Source organism: Citrus sinensis, chromosome 3, assembly GCF_022201045.2.
Source record: "Citrus sinensis cultivar Valencia sweet orange chromosome 3, DVS_A1.0, whole genome shotgun sequence".
NCBI classification, from domain to species: Eukaryota; Viridiplantae; Streptophyta; class Magnoliopsida; order Sapindales; family Rutaceae; genus Citrus; species Citrus sinensis.
The window spans coordinates 51053000-51072971 of NC_068558.1; the positions used below are offsets into that span (position 1 = coordinate 51053000).

Consider the following 19972-nt stretch of genomic DNA (forward strand, 5'->3'; position numbering starts at 1 on the left):
CGTTCGTACACGAAATGTTTTTCTAGGGAAAATATTTTCCGGATCGTTAATTCTCACGATTTCCAAAGAAAGTACCTACTTTTTCTATTTTCAATATAAAAGATCCCCAACTAGAAGTCCACCAAATTTAACTGAAATAACCTAAATACCCTTGATCATTGAGATGCATCACGCATGCCATGGTATACTGGTAAATAACTTTATTATTGTGACCATTGTCAATTTCAAATGTACGACGAACAGAACTTTCCCCATTACTTAACACGGACCTACTTGATATAAATGTAAAAATATTTTATGATCTTGAAATATTAGAAAAAGTCAGTGATCCGACGCAATTCTCAATTTCTTTTTTTTTTTTTTTTGGGAAAAAAATTCAAAGAAGAATTTATTTTGATTTTTAGTTCTTTCGGGCAAAACGCTCTGTGTAACAAAATGGATTGATAGGATTCCACACCCCACCTGGAATCCCAAATCTCATAAACCCAAGAATCACAAAATTCACTTGACAAAAAACTAAAAGAAGGGGGGAAAAAAAGGTCAAAAAACCTCGGAAAGCAGAAGCATAGAAATCACTTCTATAATTAACAAATTAAAAATCTTAGTTCTGTTTTCTCTGTTTTTCTTGTTTTCTGAGTCTTACCATTAACATTATTACCATCACCCTCAACGGCCCGACTAATATACACCCTAAATTCACATTTTTCCGCTTAAAGAAATCACAGAGAAGGGACAAAATCGTTTAAACAGCAAAATTTTTGTGAAGGGTTTCTTAGCATGCATAGATCTGGAGCTGCGATGGCTTGGAATGTGTTCAAGTTTTGTACGGCCTTACGGGGTCTCGGTTCGATCATGATCTTGTTGGTTCTTGGGGTTGTTGGTGTCACCTACTACGCCGTCGTTTTGACCAATTACGGTCCCGCTTTGTACGATGGTGGACTTGATTCTGTCACTGCTGTTGCTGTCTTGATCTTGTTCCATTGTTTGGTAAGCTTCCAAGAATCATTACTTTTAGGGGGTGGTTTTGGGTTAAATTTGTTGTGGGTTGTCGGGTTTTGTTTCAGAGTTGGCTTAAGAATCTTTAAGCTACTAAAGTATGCAGAGTTGAATTATTTGTTTTAAATTTGAAAAAACTTTATTTGCTAAAATCAGAGTCAGGTTAGAAAGGGGTTATCTTTCCCTGCAACAATTAAGTAAATAAAAATGCCAAAGTTATTTCAGTTAGTGAAAACATTCTAGCTTGTGGGATTTGTGTTCCTTTTGGTGTAGAGATTTTAATATTGATGAGTCTCGGATTTTTTTTTTTTTGGGAGTGTCTTTGGACCACGTTTCTTAGAAAAATTAGAATTCTGTAGTCCTTCTAAATGTTATGTTTTTCGTGCATTTTTGCACTAATCTGACAAATTCTAACAGATTTGGGTTCTAGAACTATTAACTTTTAGCTCTAGAAAGTGCAAGAAACCAAGCATATGAACAGAATGTTACTGAAAATGGACATTTCGTTGTCGTTATGCAGTTGGTTATGTTGCTTTGGAGTTACTTTTCTGTTGTTTTGACGGATGCGGGTAGTGTGCCACCTAATTGGAGGCCTGCTTTGGACGAGGAGAGAGGGGAGGCTGATCCATTGAATGCATCAGAATTCAGTGGGGCGCAGTCTGACCCTTTGAATCCAAGAATCCGATACTGTCGGAAGTGCAACCAGCTGAAGCCACCTCGTTGCCATCATTGTTCTGTTTGTGAGTGCTTATACACATTTTCACTGAGGTTTTCTTTCGTTTCTTGTTCATAACAGAAAGATAAGGTGTATTAATTTCTTTTGTGAGTGCTTATACACATTTTTGCTAAAATTTTGTTTTGTTACTTTTTCATAACAGAAAGATAAGGTGCATTAATTTATTTGTTTCAGGTGGGCGGTGCATATTAAAGATGGACCATCATTGTGTTTGGGTTGTTAATTGTGTTGGGGCATTGAATTACAAGTATTTTCTTCTTTTCTTGGTATGTTTGCTTTACTTTGTAACCCTAGAATTGTTTTTTAGCATCAGTTTTTTGCATTTATGTTTTGTTGCTCTCAGATATGCGTCATGTTTATTTTCCAATTTTCTTCTCTAATGCACCATATTGATGTTGTCATGGACTGTTCTTATGTGTACTCTCTGAGTGGAAATGGTTGTTTTGATGATGTGACAAAAGATGGTTGTTTTCTCACATTGTCTTAGTTTAGACCATTAGAACCTATTCATATCGATAACAAAAGAGGCAAATTTCAATGGAACTGTTGCCTTATATTGGCTAGGTTTTTTGTCTGCTCTAAAGTTTGGCTGGGATTCTATATCCTATACCAAATTCCCTTTGGAAGAACACCATAGGTCCTTTTGCTATACTTCGTTTGATTCAGAAGTACATGCCTTTTAGCTTATGTATTTTGATGAGATAAATTTCAATTGTTTAAGAAAGTTATGTAGTGGTGGGGAATATATAGTTGAATACTGGGCTTCCTTGAACAAAAGAGTTGCTAAACTTATAAATTCGATCCTGGTTCTGGTTAATTGTGGTTGTGTTAAACTGTTAACCCTGTTAATTATGGTATGACATTGGTGGATTAGGTGTTTTACTTGGGATGAATTAATTATCCAACTATCTATTGACTATAGTCTTAATTCTCAATGCAGTTGTACACATTCCTTGAGACAAGTCTTGTGACACTGTCACTCTTGCCGCATTTTATATCATTCTTTAGTGAAGGTGAAATTCCTGGAACACCGGGAACCCTTGCAACCACTTTTCTTGCCTTTGGTATGGCCTCTTTAACCTATCATTCTGACCTATGCAATAGATTACATCAGCACTTTTATGTAATAAATGGTGTCTCACTGTTGCAGTTCTGAATCTGGCATTTGCATTGAGTGTATTGGGGTTTCTGATCATGCACATATCGTTGGTGTCTGCTAATACCACAACCATTGAGGTATTGTAGTTTTCTTCTATTTATTTTATGTCAGAGAGTTAGTGGTGGTGATTGAGGGTGTAGCTGATGCACACCCTGTTTACTTATGAGTCTATTAATTTTTTATTTTCAGGCATATGAGAAGAAGACCACTCCAAAATGGCGGTATGACCTGGGTAGAAAGAAGAATTTTGAACAGGTGGTTGCCTTTTGCTTTCTGTTGCTCTGTTCACTTATTTCTTTGCTTGTATCATTTGCTTATTTCTCAGATTCATTAAAATATACTTAAGAATTAATTAAAAGCACTTTGATTTTAGTTATCTTGAGGGACATTAACCTAACAAACATTATCTAGATGAATTTTTAGGGCAAATATTAGACTTGTCTCAGTAGTGGGTAAGTCTGAGAGTAAGATTAGTGCAGCATCATATGAAATCTGGGTGGCAGAGAGATCCTTACTCTTACTCTTTTTATTTATTATTATTATCTTTTTTCTATTTTCTTCCTGTTGTTCTTCTTTATTCATTGGTTGTAGGGAGAGTAGACAGGGTAGTGTTTAAGGAGAAGACTCAATTAGGAAGATATTGCAATTAAGGTTTAAACATTTTAGCGTGAAGCATTGAATTTACATCTTCAGACAAATGAGTGTACAACCGTATGAGGATCTTGCAACACGGAAAATTCATTGAAAACAATTCTTTATTTCACTTTACAATAGAAATAGTGGAAACCCTTATGCTGCAGCTTTGTTTGAAAAGTACAAAAAACAGTCAGCCATATTTGTTCACTTGCATTCAAATGAATGATGAAGGCTGTGTTGATCAATATATGGTTATTTTGTTCGTTGACTGGATTTTCTGGTTATTATTTTACTTATTAGGTATTTGGGACAGACAAGCGGTATTGGTTCATTCCTGCTTATTCAGATGAGGATATACGAAAGATGCCAGCACTTCAGGGTCTTGAATATCCATCAAAGCCTGACTTTGATTCTCAAGAGTTCTAACAAATCCTGGCATGACGCCAAGAAACTCGGAATTTTCCTTGTATAACGTTAAAAATGGAGCCCCGCAGATGTTCCTTGACATCCCTAACTTTTGCAGCCAATTTGGGATCCTAACCATTCATTACCATGGGGCTCTTCTTGTAGAAAGAAATAAGCACGAATGACACGAATGAGGAGGAGCAAATCAGGGAAAGCAACCTGGAAGTTGCTTGCCGAACATGTTCTAACTATATGTTTTCTGAAATGTAAGAAGTAATGGTTATAAAGGAATACTGGTGGTGGTTCTCTTTTTTTTTTTTGGGTAGTTTTGTTGTTGTAAGTTTAATTGGTTATAAAGGATGAAATCTCCCGGGACTCGCGCTTCTAGTGCTGGTGATTTTGATCAGATGTTGTTCCCAATGCTTTTATGTCTCTCGGATTTGGAAATAGTGTGTTCGATTAGTCTCTGTAAATTGTCTCTAGGACTCGTATCTGCAGCCGCAATTGCTTGTTTTCAACTCTTGTTCAATTTGTTAAAAGTGCCTAGTCTCCTTCCACAGTTTGAACGGAGTTAAGAAGCGTGTAATAATAGTATTTATGTTTTAAAAAGAAAAAAGAAAGGGAAAAAGTATTTGTGTGACCAACTATTAAAAAAATGAAAAATTTTATCATATCATTCATTCTTTGCAAAAATTGTTTATATCCTCTATTTTTTTAAAAAAATTACTCCGTTTTGTGTTAAGATATTAAATTCGATTGTTAAACTAACTTTACATGACATACGTATATATGTAATCATTCTTAAGTATGAATATGATTTTTTTAAAGTGTGGGTATACTATTAAATCGTGTGATTTAATAATATGAAATTTTAAATCAATTAAATTCTTCGTTTTAAAAGAATGTATGCAAAAAAACAATGAAGATGTTTCCATTAAAGGAGGATTATATGTATATGGGTGCGTGTGTGTGTGTATAGATATAAAATATTGGGCAAGTTTTTTTTATAAAAAAAAAAAAGAAAGGAACGCGATTCTGTGACGGTGCAAAGCGGGAACATTCTAGCTTCGTGAAGAAATATGTTTGGAGTACACGTGTCACGTTCTCTTGCATTCTTAAATAGAAATTAAAATTTCCAAAGCTGGATGTCGGTATTTGAAATATGGGTTTCAAATTCGTAAACTAAGAGGCCGTATCTCCCTCTCTCTGGGGTTCTTTGTCTCGCTCTCGCGAATCTCTGTCTTCTCGCATATTGATTTTATAATCGCATCGGATCGGGTAATTCTTTCTGGCGCTTTCTCATTTTCTGTTATTTTATGTACAGCCAAGCATTCCTAACAACATATATAGTGTGTGGAGCTACTAATTAGAATCCTAAAACGTAGCATGCAGATAGTATACATTATAGCTAAATCAGTTTTTAGTGATAGTTTGTTCCAGAGTTATGTCCATGGCGATTTTCTCACAGGAATAAGGAATTAACGCGTAAAAAGATGTTATTAATATATACGGAAACTGAAATTTGATCATTGCGTTTTCCACTTTCTTCTCCATATACAGTATTCTCACCATCATTCAGACCGAGCATCATTATTGAAGTTAGATTTCCTGAACATTTACTTGATCCTTTTCCAGTATCTACCATGGCAGTTTGATGGTTTTTTTTTTTTTCCCGGTTCGAGTGTTCGCTTAAGTTTTATAATACTGAGTAATTCAGCATGTACATTTAAGTTGTAGCTGCAGTATATATTGATTTTAACTCTATCTATTATTTGTGTAATTCATTTTAATTTGCTTCCCTCGTTAGTTCTGAACATGCTGATTTCCTTGATATCCTTTTTATATTTAAAGCTTAAGTTGTTGGTTTTATTACTCTCCTTAATAGGTTTTTTTTTCCCCCTTTTTTGACCTTTTTATTATAGGAAATAGCTTATAAAACAATGCAGAGGGGAAGAGAAGATAGAAATGATTTGTTTGGTACGGGTGACCCATTTAGTATTTTTCGCGGTTTTGGATCCCTCAGGAGTATGATGCCTACCCCATTTGGGGGCGGGGCTCCATTTGATGATCTGTTCTTTACTCGTCCATTTGGCAGCAAAGAGCCTATAACACCAAACAATAATGAGAAGGGATTAGTGATAGAAGAATTAAATTCTGATCATGAAGGAGAAATGGAAGAACTAAATTCTGGGGACCATGAAATGCATTCTGGGTCAAGCAAAGAGCCTTCTGTTGAGCATCCAGATGATGATGTAGAAGGTAAGTGAATCTTGAGTAACTTGTGTTCTGCTGGCTATTTATTTCTCCTTGGAGGAATAAATGCTTAATAATTTGATATGATTGCTGTGGTTGATCTAATAGAAGGGAAGAATGATGATGTGAATTATAAGACTCATCAGAGCAAGGTACAAGGGACTCAGCCACAGGCTCGTGGTTTTAGTTTTCAGACTTGCAAAGTAACATATGGCGGTGTTGATGGAGCGTACTATACTTCTTCAAGAACAAGGAGGACTGGCAATGATGGTGTAAGTAAACTTTTTCTGGGATAGCCGATTTGTTGTTGGATTCTTTGAATTTCTTTTTTTTTTATTTTAATGTTGTCTTATATGTATTAGGTGGTGCTTGAGGAGAGCAAAGAAGCAGATAGAACAACTGGTCAAGCAACACATAGGATTTCAAGAGGAATTAATGACAAGGTGAGTGCATGTATAAGGTACTGAACCGCTTCTGTGGCATCCACTATAGAGGTGTTCAAAGCATGTTAGTTGGAATTTTCAACTCAAGATTTCCATTTGAAATTGCTGATTTTCACTTGCACTGTTCTGAATCTTGCATGACTGAAAACCAATTAATTTTGTCTTATGTGTCTTCTTTTACTGCTCATAAATGTTGTTTAATGATTCTATATGTTGCCACCACTTGCTGGTCTTAAAGGCTCTCTCTCCCCCTCCACCCCCCAAAAAAAAAATATATGTATTAATAGCTTGACGTCAAACCAATCCTCTCTCCACCAGTGGGAGCAGGGTTAGAACCCCAAACCATTTGTACTATCTTAAGGGGTTTTACTAGTTTAGCTATAGCAGCTCACTTGCCAGTCTTAAAGATACTGAATCGAAGATACAGTCAGATAACATTCTGAGGAAGGTGCTCTGGTTGTTTTACTGGTTGCAGGGTCATTCATTTACAAAGAAGCTTAATTCGGATGGTAAAGTGGATGCACTTCAAACTCTGCATAATTTAAATGAAGGTCTGTTCCTGCCGCTTTCATTGACTATTTGAAAGCATTATGTTGAATGTTGTGTCAGCAAGAACCTTAACATTCAAATTCTTTTCCAGATGAGCTTGCTGGTTTTGAAGAAGCATGGAAGGGGAATGCAAATAAGCATTATTGGAGTGAAGGATTTGATATGAATCGTAACGCAGGTGAGCATTTTGTCTCCTTATGTGATGATTGATTGAAAATGAGGAACTTTTAAGTTAATTAATTGTCTGAGAAGTACAAGAACCGGTTAAATGCATTAAATTAGGCTTTCTTAAGTACAGCTTTTGATAAGTTTATGCTACCATTTGCTTGGTCTTTACTCCTTTGCTCCATTTGTATGTTCTTGGGAAGTAGTTAGCAATTATTGGGCCAATTGTCATGTTGTGCACCTTATATAACTATTTTGTGGTTGTAACCGGTGAAACTGATTCCTGATGATGTACACCCATTGTTCATCTTAGATGATGTGCCACATCTGAACAACAGTGCTTATTTCATTTTGATTCAATAATAAATCCGTTGAATGGTTGTAACGTTTGCATGCGATGCCAATCTAGGTTCTAGCCAAGAACAAAAGGGAAGGTCAGCTTATGGTGGTTGGGCACTTCCATCTTCAGAGAAAACCCGAAACGCTGGAGTCACAACATCATATAATGAAGCCATGGCTAGTGATTCAGGGGGGAGAGCAAAAAAGGTTGTTAGAATTAATATAGAATGATTCAAGCGTCCATTATATTTATGAATTGTAGCAGAACAGTCTGTCCGTGTTATCATTTCTTGGCCTTACCCTAAACCACCTACCAATTGTTATAGTATCTGTTGTGTCTGTTGGGATTGATTATAGCACACTATAATTCTGTTTTTTTTTTTTTTTTTTTGGGGGGGGGGGGGGGGGGTTGGGGTTAGAAATGTAATCTTCGGTTACCTTCGAATTAGAAGACGGCTAATGATCGTAATGTTAATTGTCGATTTCCTTTTTCTTCTAAAATAAGATCAGAATCTTATGTCTTTGCAAATAATTATTCCATTTCGGTTGACTCGAGACACTGAAGTGTTAACCGGAGCCTTGCCTAACCTAGCCGACCACAATTTAATGGTTGGCTGAAAGGGTCATATCATTTTTTTTAATTTGTTTCTTCGTCCTTTCTTTGTTTTATATGTATGCAGTCGAGTTTGATTGAAATCAGGCATGGTCCGCTGATATAGTCGGTTTGATTGAATCACGCATTACCTTATCTCTCTGCAACGGCAAGCCTGCATTTTTTTTTTTTTTTTTAGTTCATATTATTCTCTAAACAAGTTCCGTGAACCGGAAAGATAGTAACAGTCACTTCGTGGTCCTTACAAGTTTCATTTCTTAGCGGCATAGCAGACAAGGGAGCCTGTTAACAATAGTTGTACTTGTAAGGTTAGTTTGATTAGCTTAGAGCAGTTCTACTGCGATTTGAAAGTGCAAAATTCTTCAAGCTGCAAAGACAGTTCATAGGAGTTTTTGTGTTTTTTTTAGTTTTTTTTTTTTTTTTTTTGTCTTTCCTTTTTAGAAGACAGAGGGGGTGGATAAAGCGGAAATTAATTTTTTTAGTAACTGGGGTCGGTAAAGCTTAAACCTAATGTAATGTGAATGAAGTAACACTTTAACAATCCAACTACTTAAATATTAACAACTTGATTTATCCTCAATGTATATAAGATTTTTTTTAAATATGAATAATAAATAAAATAAATAAGTTAAAAGATAGGGAGAAAAACAAGAAAAAAAGATTTAAATTGTTTAGGTTGTGATGCCCTATGCTATCCGATGTAGCGAGCAGAACAGCGTGATCCGACTTAGATGTGTGTGTTGGGTTGTTGAGGCAACCGCGGAATCATGTTGGTTACGAGGTTGTCTTACTTGCGCGTCTTTGTTGTTTGAACGCGTCAGTCAATTACAACAGTCTTAATTTGACTCTGAATTGGTTGAAAATATTTCATTTTTATTTGAATGTGATTAATTAGTTAACGACACAAATGACAAAACCATGGTCGCTGTGGACTGGCTTCTATACATCCATAGATCTTACTGTCTTTGTGCCCCCATCGAACATGGGCATGGTTTGCTTGTTTCGGAAAAATGCCGCGAAAATATGTACATACGTTCATTCAAAAGATCGTTTTGGTCACCCAGTCGAGGACATCACAGCTATTATATGGCAATATTTTTTAAAAAATGGTGAGAAAATTGAGAAATATATTAGCTTAGCTGGTCACAATTAAAACAAAAATATGTACTACAATCTTGAGTGTTGCATCGAGGATGTTCAATTCAAGAAAATTAAATATTATCATCAATTTAATTCAAGCCACGCGCAGCTTCTGATCATTTTTTGCTGCAGGCTCGCGGCACCGGCTGGCGAGATGTTCGATATCACTGCTTCCAAGCTGCTTCTGTTTCTTTTGCAAATATATATAATTTCCAGAACTTCAAATGAGTTGATTTTCTGAAAACTGATGGGCAACCAACATTTTCCTACCTACCCTATAAATGACTTGGTCTTATTTATTGAATGAAATTGCCAAAGTGAGTATTCGAATTCATGTTGGGCTGAACATAGAAAAGAAAAAAGAAATTAAAAAAAGAAGAAGCATAATTACGGTAATAATAATATCACGGTAACGACAAGCATAATATTACGGTAATATTATGGGCGGTCACACACGTGCATGTGAATGGGGATTCTCTGGATGCGTATACGGTCCCCTTCCACTGTTCTAATCCAAATGAAGGGGGAACCATAACGATATTCGTGTATGATAAATTAAAAGGAAAAAGGAAAAAAGAAAAAAAATCAGGGATACCGATGTTATTGTCAAACAATTTTTAATAAAACATGTTATTGAAAACCCAACACGCCAGTTGTCATACCATAATATTTTCGATTCAAACCTCCCTTAGTTGTTTGCTTGCACATAATTTAATGAGAAAGATGCCTTGGTTGCTTCTCAATTTTCATGTCATATATAAAGGCTCCTTCTGAAACAATTCCTATTTTCCTCACCACTGCCGCTTGTTGCCAATAAAAAGTTTTGGAACTCACCAAGGAAAAATTAAAACAAAAATGTCTAGCTGGTCTTCTGAAAATGCTACCAAAGCTTATCTCCAAGCTCTTAAAATGGTAAGCAAATCTCTCAATTTCTGAAGCTTAATTATTAATTATTACGTGTATTTCTCGTTTGTTAAATTTATATATAATATAGGGCAAAAGAGGCAAGGAGCCAGATGTTGGGGAGTTCATTTCAGCACTTGCGGCTGGAAATAATGCGCAGCTAATAGTGATGGCATGCTCAAGCATCGCCGTATCCAGGACGCTAGCACTTGTTGCGGCGGCACGTCAAACTGGCGGCCGTGTTGTGTGTATTTTAAGCGGAGTAATTGGTGATATCGACGCGTCCAAGAAGTCCCTTGGACGTTATGCTAATTGCATTGAGTTTGTAAAAGGTGATGCTCAAAAGTTACTGATGGGCGACTACAAAGGTGCAGATTTTGTGCTTATTGATTGCAATATTGATATCGATGGCCACAAGAATGTGTTCAGAGCCGCGAAGGAAAGTGTAATGCATGGATCGGGTGCGGGTGTTATTGTAGGGTACAACGCCCTTCCTAAGGGGTCCTGGAGGGGATACAAGACCCATTTTCTGCCCATTGGAGAAGGGCTGCTGGTCACCAGAATTGGTGAAAATAGTGATGTTGGGGGCGGCCAAAAAAGGAGTCGTTGGGTTGTTACTGTCGATAAATGTACTGGTGAAGAGCATGTCTTTAGGGTCACTTCATCATCATCCCCACGAAAGGTGATTGAAGCTTAATTGCGAGTTAAAAGTGCGTATATGCCCTTTGAATTAAAAGAAGTTTGAGAAAAGTGAAAGAAAAATGTGCTCCTGTTTCCTTTCTCATATTCTTCCTAGGATTCAAATTGATGCTCAAAAGTTTCCCCACAAGTTTTAGCAATTGTTGCTGACTGTAGAAGTGTAAGTTGTTTATATATAGAAACTGTCAGGTTACAATCATCTGGCTCTACACCTTCGAAGGAGTTAGATGTGTTGTTTGTTTTTTGTTGGAAACCTCCTATATATTTTTATGCAAAAGAAAAGGTAACATATATAATACCGTAATTTAATTAGTTGCGACTTTTTTTTATTAATAAATCATGCACTCATTGAAACTTAAAACCCCAGACTGACTTCAAATTTTAATTAGTTGTGACTTGTTGAAACTTAAACCCCAGACCGACTTTAAACTTTAATTAGTTGTGACTTGTGAAGTTATCATTTACGCATTCAAGGATCAATCGAATTTAGTGTGTAGGAAAATTTCCGGACTTCAAGAATGATATTGTTTCTATAAAAGGAATAAGTACAAGGATGTTATAAAAACAAAAATTTGCTACATTTATAACCAAATAATAATCAAGATCTCTCAAATCAGTTGCGTAGTGCTGCAGTCATTACTTCGCTGATTATTGATTAATTAAAAGATCCAGGCCGCATTAGCCTTCAACTGGCGGCCCAGTTAGCCTGGCAGGGCACTTAGATATTTGCAGAGCGTAGTGTGGTAGACAACTAGAAATGAAATAACCATTTCCATGGTAATGTTTTGGGTTCTTTAACTCCTTCAGCCCGTTCTACAGATTTGGGTTATAATCTGTAAGGCTATTTGGGCCAACCTAGATACTGAGTAGTGGTGGCCCATTGAATCGGCTCAAGAGGTTTTGGGCTACGACGCTACGTGTCTATCAACATGATCGAACTAGGCGATTGGCGCCGACCTGTCGATAGGGTCCACAAACATGATCGAGCCGAACACCACGCTGTGGCCATTTCCAATATTCTGTTCTTCCTTCTTACTTCATACTAATCCCAGAATCAGAATTTTAAAAAGGAAAGCTTGCAATGCATGATTTTATCAAAAAATTTCATATTCCAAAGTGCACCAAATAATTTAATTTTATTAATTTACAAAAGATTTACATTACTAATATCAAAATTCATGGCCTAGTTTAGTAAATAACGCTAGTACTTCCCCAACAGCGAGACCTGCTCCTGCTCTCAAAATTTGCCCCGAAAAAAATGCTCTTCGCCCGATTTTTGATCAACGTGCTTGATCCAACGGCTATGATTCTTGTTCATGCTCTCTCCTGATCCCGAACCAGAGGTACTCCCAACGTGAACTATATCCAACCCTTGGCCCACTGGCAAGAACACCGATCTGACGACACGTGTCCCCCTGTCCAGCACCCCTTGCCCTTGCCATCTAAGCCCGGAGGTGCTTCTTTGGAATGCGTTCTTGAAAGCTAATACAGCACCTTTATTACTAAACCTAGCAAACCTCAAAACCCTAGCAAAATCTTTACTCGTACAATCCACAACCAAAAAATCAACACCCTTTAATTCCCCCATCACCTCCTCTGCTTGCCTGACTATCACCTCCGAAACCCAGCCTACGACGTCGTACATGGCCTTAACGTAAGCTAGCCTTGAACGTTCATCTGGGACTATGCACACGTGTCTTGCACAAGTGTGACGTGCTGCTATTGCTAGTCCTATGCTCGTTGTTATTGGACCCCCGTGTGTCCATGCTTCCACTATCAGCTTTGCGTTCCACCCAGCTGCCATCGCTGAAAGAAGCTCTGCTACCCCTGACTCTTTGATATTCTCGCACTGCAAAATGAACCGATCGAATAAATTAACGATGCAAATATATCATAAGTACTAGCCAGCTAGCTACTAACGAAAAAAGAGCTTCAAATGAAATTACAGCGCATGGGGTTGAAGGCTTACTGATTTTACAGTGTCTATGTATGCTTTTGAAGCTGCATCCGGAGACCAAACAAGCTTCATCTTCTCTCTCTTAGAGCTTCTGAACTCTGAAGTTCTTTTATTTTTTTATTTCTTGTTCTTTGTTCTTTGTTTTGAAGTTTGCGTGCAAGGTGGGAGAGAGAGAGAGAGAACGTGGGTCAGGGGGTGTGTTAATGGGTTTGCTTTATAAAAGGGGATTATGTGTGAGGCACCAGCAGTTGCATTAGCCATTAGCCATTAGTGCAAGCCGTTGACAATTATTTTGCTTTCACAATTACCAACTTGCAAGAGTCAGACTCTTTCTTACATCATAACATAAAATAATGTCCTAAATTAGTTGAAAAAATATCATATCTTTTTTTTTTTCCCCCAGTTTTTAATCATAGCTTTGCATTTGCTGGCTTTAATTTCTTTATTCTGTCAAAAAAAGCACGCACTTACATTTGTGCTAATGTGTGTCCCTGTGTGTGTAAGCATCTCCCGTTTTGACTTCCAAGTAGTGAAAATTTATGAAAAGGATTTACCTTATTAATTGAGTAGACACTATATAGTAATTATCAGTTTGTATATAGATTAATCGAAGTTATTTTCTACCCTTTTAAAAGCTAATTTTGGGATTCCCATTCAATTCAACTAGATATCAACCGTGTTTGTTTATTCTGACAAAACCAAAAAAAAAATGTTGATGATAATTTATTTATTTTTAGCATTTGTTGCTCTCGTCTTGTTCTTTGATCTTTTCCGTAAAATTTCTTTGAAAAAAAGATCCAGAAATAACTACGTACATCTTTTATGAGGCTGCAACTTTAATGGGGTTATGCAATTGATTTTACTCTTCTGCGTGCATATACACACGTATGCATATGCTGAGCGACTAATGACTTTGGGTCCTGAATTATCACCGAATAAGCTAAATCATGAGTATAAAGATTTATGAACCGTTGATACATAGTTGGATTGAAGTGGGGACCGGTGGTTTAATAATTTTAAAACATTTGATACTTAATTAATTGTATACGTATTATATATATCTTACAGTTAGTTGGCATACGTGTATATATTGTTTTAACTTTTAAGAGGCCGGGGTATGTATTTATACGTCATCAACTCATACATAACCAACCAACCATCACCGTTGAATCTTTGATCGTTACAGCTGATCGACGATCTTATCTACAGTGCTCCTACAAGAGAAGGCCGGATAGAGAAATAAAGCATTTCTCTTCTCTTAGGTCTTAAGCAAGTTGCAAACAAGACGACAGAACTTCTCTATCATGAGTTGTGTGCTTCTTGGCCTTTGCTTATAAACCTTAATTCTTATGTTGCATGCACACATAATTATAACTTGGTTGAATTAAGAAAATAACAAGTGGCTTCACACAAATATATAACTAATATAATCTATTATTTCCTTAGATTCATCTTGCCAGAGTTATTTGGTTCAACCGATGGATAAAATCGTTGTGATATAAGAAGCTTAAACACACACACACACACAGATATATACATATGAGAAATGACACATCCACAAACTCTTGTACAAAATTATTTTGTATAAACTGACGTGTCATTAATTTATTGGTCGAATTAAAATATAAAATAATAAAAACAAATCATGTGGACCAAGTGATATTTAATTCAACCAATTTTATCATGTCACGTCAGTTTGTACAAAATAAAATTGTACAAGAGTTTGTGGCTATATCATTACTATATATATATATATAGATATATATAGATATATATATATATATATGCTTGTTTTATTTATCACTTACAAGAAGAGTGGCGGTAGCGTAGGACCCGCATTTTTAGAATTACCAACAGCGGGAAAAAAAGGGAGAGCTCTTGTGGTAGTTAAAGCTGTGTTGAATTGAATCCATCTGTTAATGCTGACGTGCAACTTGTTCAAGCTAACGAAAGTAATCGTGAAGATGAATCTTGTAAACTAGGATGAAACATTTCAAATTTTACACTGACCGCACAAATGCAAAATGTGGTAAATTAAAATGGATTTAGACCTCATTTGAGATTGGGGTTAAATAGCTGTATTTTAAAAAATATAATATTAAAATATTTGATAAATACTAACTACTGTAACTTAGAAGCTAAGTTAATTAATTTGATTGTACACTTTTATGATGAATAATCTATTATATCTTTATTAATTTTTTCAAAATTATTATTTACAAATTATATCTACTATCTACGATCTCCTATTTACTACTTTTATTTTATAATCATAAGTTATTCTTTTTTTCAATAGTAATAGTTTAAAAACTACAACACCACATTATCAAATAGGGTCTTTTAAGTTTTAACTTGTCATTTCATTCCTTTCTTAACGTTATATGTGCAAATAATAGACATAAAAACTGGACATTGGTGTATTCATCATCGTGTAGGCGAATTATATTCAAGGTTGTTGAGATTATAAGAATCGTGCACAACGAAAGTCAAAGTGATTTGTAATGTTTAATCTGCCCGTTGATAATTTTTACAAATTAAGTTATATAATGGATACAGTTGACAAATTAAATGAAAGTGGGCGGATAACGATGGGCGTGGCCATTATATTCCATTATGGTTCATCAATAAAACTATTAAAAAGTTTAAAGGTCATGACCTAATACTGCCATTATAAAATCGTGAGCTCATGTAAGATCTTGAGGGTCTCAGCCGTACATAGAATTGATCAATTTTGTACAATATTTTCAAAAAGCTAACACTTTCAACTTTTTTATTGATTTAAGTAACTAAAAGATGAGTTTTGTGATATAAGCACCAAATAGAATAGGAAATCCAATGAAACATTTGATTAGAAAAAGGGTCAGTTTTTTGTCAAAACTTTGTCATTAATATTGGAGATAAGGCAACAACCAATAGATTGCATTTTTTTCTTTTTTTTTAAAAGAAAGTTGTGTTAATTGTATATAGAATATGTAGGGCGTGATTGTGACTTCTGCTAAGTCAATGCCCCTCAAATTGCAGTCTAAAATCGTTTTCTAGACCCATAAACATACTATTTAAATGAAACAGTTCGTAAGAAATTATCCAACTTTTAGCTAATTGGTCGTGGATACGTTAAATCCATTATTTGCCGTCCAGCATTTAACTATATAAATGGTTTGGGTCTGTATACATAAATAGGATTGAGCGAAAATTATCAAAACTCCCATGTTATTTCAATGACGATATCATTATCCCCCATATTTCAAAATCTATTTAATCCCTTATCGTTAAAACCTTTATTCTTATTATTTTACAGTTGACATGGTGAAACCCATCATTGAATTAAAAATTATTTTAAGGGTAAAATAGTATAAAACAAAAAAAAAATCAAAACAACTGAGGTCTTCTGATTAGATTTTGAAATATTGGGGGGAGGGGGGGGGGGGGGGGGGTGATATGTTTTGAAAAACAATATTGGGGTTTTGATTATTTTCACGCAGCATCAACTACCATAAATAATGCACAAACTGACGGCCTAGCTGAAGAAGAAGAACTGTATAAATTGAATTTTATCACTCTTTGATATTATCTTAATGAGTGTTACAAATTAAGTAGTGTTTCATTTGTGTGCTTGCGTACGTGTAAGTGTTTTTTTTTTTTAGCCTAATATTATTTGGAAACGGAAATGTAAGCTAATTTGGTTAGTTTATCAAACAACAACTTGGTAAAGTAAAAAGATAATAAATATATAATTGATAGATGAATTGATTGACTTGAAACATTTGAGAAGTTGCCTTCACTCGATTAACTCATGTGCGTACATAAATAATGAACTCACACAATTTATGTAGTTGTTGTTGAATGTGTATGTTACATTAATTGTAACATAATATTTACTTAGATTATATATATATATATATATATATTTTTAACAAAAATGAAAAATCGCCTGCCACATGTTTGAAAAAGACAAATAGCCGATCTTTTTCAATAGGGTGACCCGAAATTTATGCTGCATTTATAAGTATGCGCTCAACCAAAGTACATGACATCATGATAGATAGGCTGAAAAGTTCAAGCCCCATAAATTAAAATATCAGCATCTGTTATCATTGTCTTGTTCCGATTTTCTTTTTGGATTGTCTTCTTCTGATTTTAATAAAAACGCAATTTTATATACAAATAAAAAACGTCAATCAATGCTAATGATTCGACTTAATCTAGATGTGTTTTGGAGCTATCGCCGGAGGTCGATACTTGGTACTAGACTACTAGATCTTCAGTTGTTGCAACAAAGCTTTATTTCACGAGTTTTTTTTTTGGTTTTCTAATAAAAAAAAAAAAAAAAACCAAATGCTGTTTAAAAAAAAAAAAAAAATACATGATCAAAACTTTCCAATAACTTTTTGTCAAAATCCAGCCATACAAATCTTAAAAAATCGTAAATTGACAATCTCAGAATTAGAAGTCCGTAATTGTTTTTTTTTGCAGTTTTTGTTACACTACATATTAATACGGGACAATATTTTTATAATAAAAAAATGAGAATTAAAAAAAAAATGAGAGAATTGCATCTTGGACATGTACAGCGATATCCTCTCTCAAAAGTTTTCAACATTTTATCGGCCCATGGATTTGAGATTTATAAGCCCATGAAACTATGCTGGGCCAAACCATTTCCTCAGCGAGTCTCAAAATGCATCAACAATATTGCTCCCACGCGCTCTGAATTTCCGTGGACGGCACAGGGGTTAGCCGTTAAGAGGTCGTTGCAATACTAGAGGAGAAAAGAAAAAGGTAGCTGACTGAAGAAATTGTTGTAACTGAAACTAATGTTTGTTTCTGCAAATTATAATCAGCCATGCAACTCAACACAATCTACTCTTCTTCTTCTTCGAAAATGCAAAACCTTAAACGACGTAAACCAAATTCACGCGCGAATGATTACAACTGGATTCATCAAAAACACTCATCTCACTACCAAGCTTGTAGCCAGCTTCTCATCTTCACCGTGCACACCTCTAACTGAATTCGCTCGCTATATTTTCTTTAAATATCACGCTTTTCGAGAGAAAAAGGACCCTTTTCTCTGGAATGCTATAATCAAGACGTATTCTCATGGGCTTGACCCAAAAGAAGCTCTGGTTATGTTTTGTTTAATGCTTGATAATGGGGTTTCTGTTGATAAGTTCTCGGCGTCGTTAGTTTTAAAAGCGTGCTCGCGGTTGGGTTTGATAGAGGAAGGATTGCAGATTCATGGCTTGTTGAGGAAAGTCGCATTTGGGTCAGATTTGTTTTTGCAGAATTGCTTGATTTCGTTGTATGTCAGATGTGGCTGTCTTGAATTCGCTCGTCAATTGTTTGATAAAATGGGAATAAGAGACTCGGTTTCGTATAATTCCATGATTGATGGATATGTTAAGAGTGGTAACATTGAGTCAGCTCGTGAGTTGTTTGATTCTATGCCTATTAGAGAGAGGAATTTGATATCTTGGAATTCAGTGCTTAATGGTTATGCGCAATTGAAATCTGGGCTCCAGTTCGCTTGGCAGATATTTGAGAAAATGCCTGAAAGAGACCTGATTTCTTGGAACTCGATGCTCCATGGGTGTGTAAAGTGTGGAAAGATGGATGATGCTCAAGCTTTGTTTGACAAAATGCCGAAGAGGGATGTTGTCAGTTGGGCAAATATGATTGATGGCTATGCAAAATTAGGTAGGGTTGATATTGCTAGGCGTTTGTTTGACGAAATGCCCAAGAGAGACGTTGTTGCGTGTAACGCCATGATGGGTGGTTATGTTAGAAATGGGTATTCCATGAAAGCTTTGGAAATCTTTGACAACATGCAATGTGAACTTTATTTGCACCCTGATGATGCCTCGTTGGTGATTGTTCTTTCAGCAATTGCACAACTAGGTCATATTGACAAAGGGGTAGCGATACATAGGTATCTTGAAAAAGATCAGTTTTCTCTGAATGGGAAACATGGTGTTGCTCTCATTGACATGTATTCTAAATGTGGCAGTATAGAGAACGCTATAAAGGTTTTTGAGCAGATAGAGGATGGAAGTGTTGATCACTGGAATGCTATGATCAATGGATTAGCCATCCATGGCTTAGGTGAATTGGCCTTTGATTTGCTCATGGAGATGGAAAGGCTATCCATAGAACCAGATGATATCACATTCACTGGATTGTTGAATGCTTGTGCCCATGCTGGCTTGGTGAAGGAAGGTCTCTTATGTTTTGAGCTTATGAGAAGAATTCACAAGCTGGAGCCTGAGCTGCAGCATTACGGATGCATGGTTGACATTCTTGGTCGGGCTGGGCACATAGAAGCAGCTAGAAATTTAATCGAGGACATGCCCATGGAACCAAATGATGTTATTTGGAGGACTTTGCTTAGTGCTTGTAGAAATTATGAAAACTTAAATGTTGGCGAGCCGGTAGCTAAGCATCTCATAGGGATGGATTCAAGTAATTCGAGCTCTTACGTGCTTCTGTCCAATATGTTTGCCGGCCTTGGTATGTGGAATGATGCAAGAAGGGTTAGGTCGATGATGAAGGAAAGAAACCTAAAGAAACTTCCGGGTTGCAGTTGGATTGAACTTGAGGGAGTTGTTCATGAGTTCTTTGTGCGAGATAAATCCCGTCTCCAAGTTAGAGACATCTATTATATGTTGGATAATATGTGGACACCTGATTCTGTGGCCACCTCTTGTACACATTACGGTTGAATTCAAAGCCTTCTGGTCAATTGTACAAAGCAATAAATAAATTTGTTAATGCATGTTGAATTTATATTTACGTGGGATGGAAAATCTCCACACACCCAAACAAGTATGTATGCGTTTATTCGTGCGCGGACTGGTGATGCCAGACATAACATTTATTTTTTATTACATTTTAGTCTAGGAAAAGCATTAAACAATAAGATGAAACAGACAAGGGGTTAGAAAAAGTAGAAGCCTTTTAGCTCATGGGTGAAGAGGACAAG

At 35.9% G+C, this 19972-nt stretch overlaps 5 protein-coding genes across 5 annotated transcripts; 4 read left to right on the top strand and 1 right to left on the bottom strand.

Annotated features, from left to right (window-relative positions):
* Window positions 1-405: 405 nt before the first annotated feature.
* LOC102624462 (probable protein S-acyltransferase 14) lies at window positions 406-4399 on the top strand. Its single transcript, XM_006490854.4, has 7 exons — window positions 406-987; window positions 1517-1736; window positions 1907-1998; window positions 2673-2796; window positions 2883-2968; window positions 3081-3146; window positions 3828-4399. The coding sequence occupies exons 1-7, from the start codon at window positions 778-780 to the stop codon at window positions 3951-3953; spliced, it is 924 nt and encodes a 307-aa protein (XP_006490917.1). The 5' UTR covers window positions 406-777; the 3' UTR covers window positions 3954-4399.
* Window positions 4400-5042: 643 nt separating this feature from the next.
* Window positions 5043-8236, top strand: LOC102624737 (hypothetical protein). Its single transcript, XM_006490855.4, has 7 exons — window positions 5043-5210; window positions 5855-6191; window positions 6294-6457; window positions 6548-6628; window positions 7104-7179; window positions 7269-7355; window positions 7752-8236. The coding sequence occupies exons 2-7, from the start codon at window positions 5873-5875 to the stop codon at window positions 7910-7912; spliced, it is 888 nt and encodes a 295-aa protein (XP_006490918.1). The 5' UTR covers window positions 5043-5210; window positions 5855-5872; the 3' UTR covers window positions 7913-8236.
* Window positions 8237-9778: 1542 nt separating this feature from the next.
* Window positions 9779-11346, top strand: LOC102624184 (hypothetical protein). Its single transcript, XM_006490853.4, has 2 exons — window positions 9779-10346; window positions 10429-11346. The coding sequence occupies exons 1-2, from the start codon at window positions 10290-10292 to the stop codon at window positions 11032-11034; spliced, it is 663 nt and encodes a 220-aa protein (XP_006490916.2). The 5' UTR covers window positions 9779-10289; the 3' UTR covers window positions 11035-11346.
* Window positions 11347-12153: 807 nt separating this feature from the next.
* On the bottom strand, window positions 12154-13245 carry LOC102623895 (uncharacterized). The gene is made up of 2 exons (XM_006490852.4): window positions 13006-13245; window positions 12154-12885 (listed from the first exon to the last, which is right to left on the bottom strand). Exons 1-2 carry the CDS (start codon window positions 13063-13065, stop codon window positions 12274-12276), a joined length of 672 nt encoding a protein of 223 aa, XP_006490915.2. The 5' UTR covers window positions 13066-13245; the 3' UTR covers window positions 12154-12273.
* A 4447-nt stretch (window positions 13246-17692) lies between these two features.
* On the top strand, window positions 17693-19789 carry LOC102623602 (pentatricopeptide repeat-containing protein At2g45350, chloroplastic). The gene has a single exon (XM_006490851.4). The coding sequence runs from the start codon at window positions 17808-17810 to the stop codon at window positions 19710-19712; it is 1905 nt and encodes a 634-aa protein (XP_006490914.2). The 5' UTR covers window positions 17693-17807; the 3' UTR covers window positions 19713-19789.
* Window positions 19790-19972: the final 183 nt, after the last annotated feature.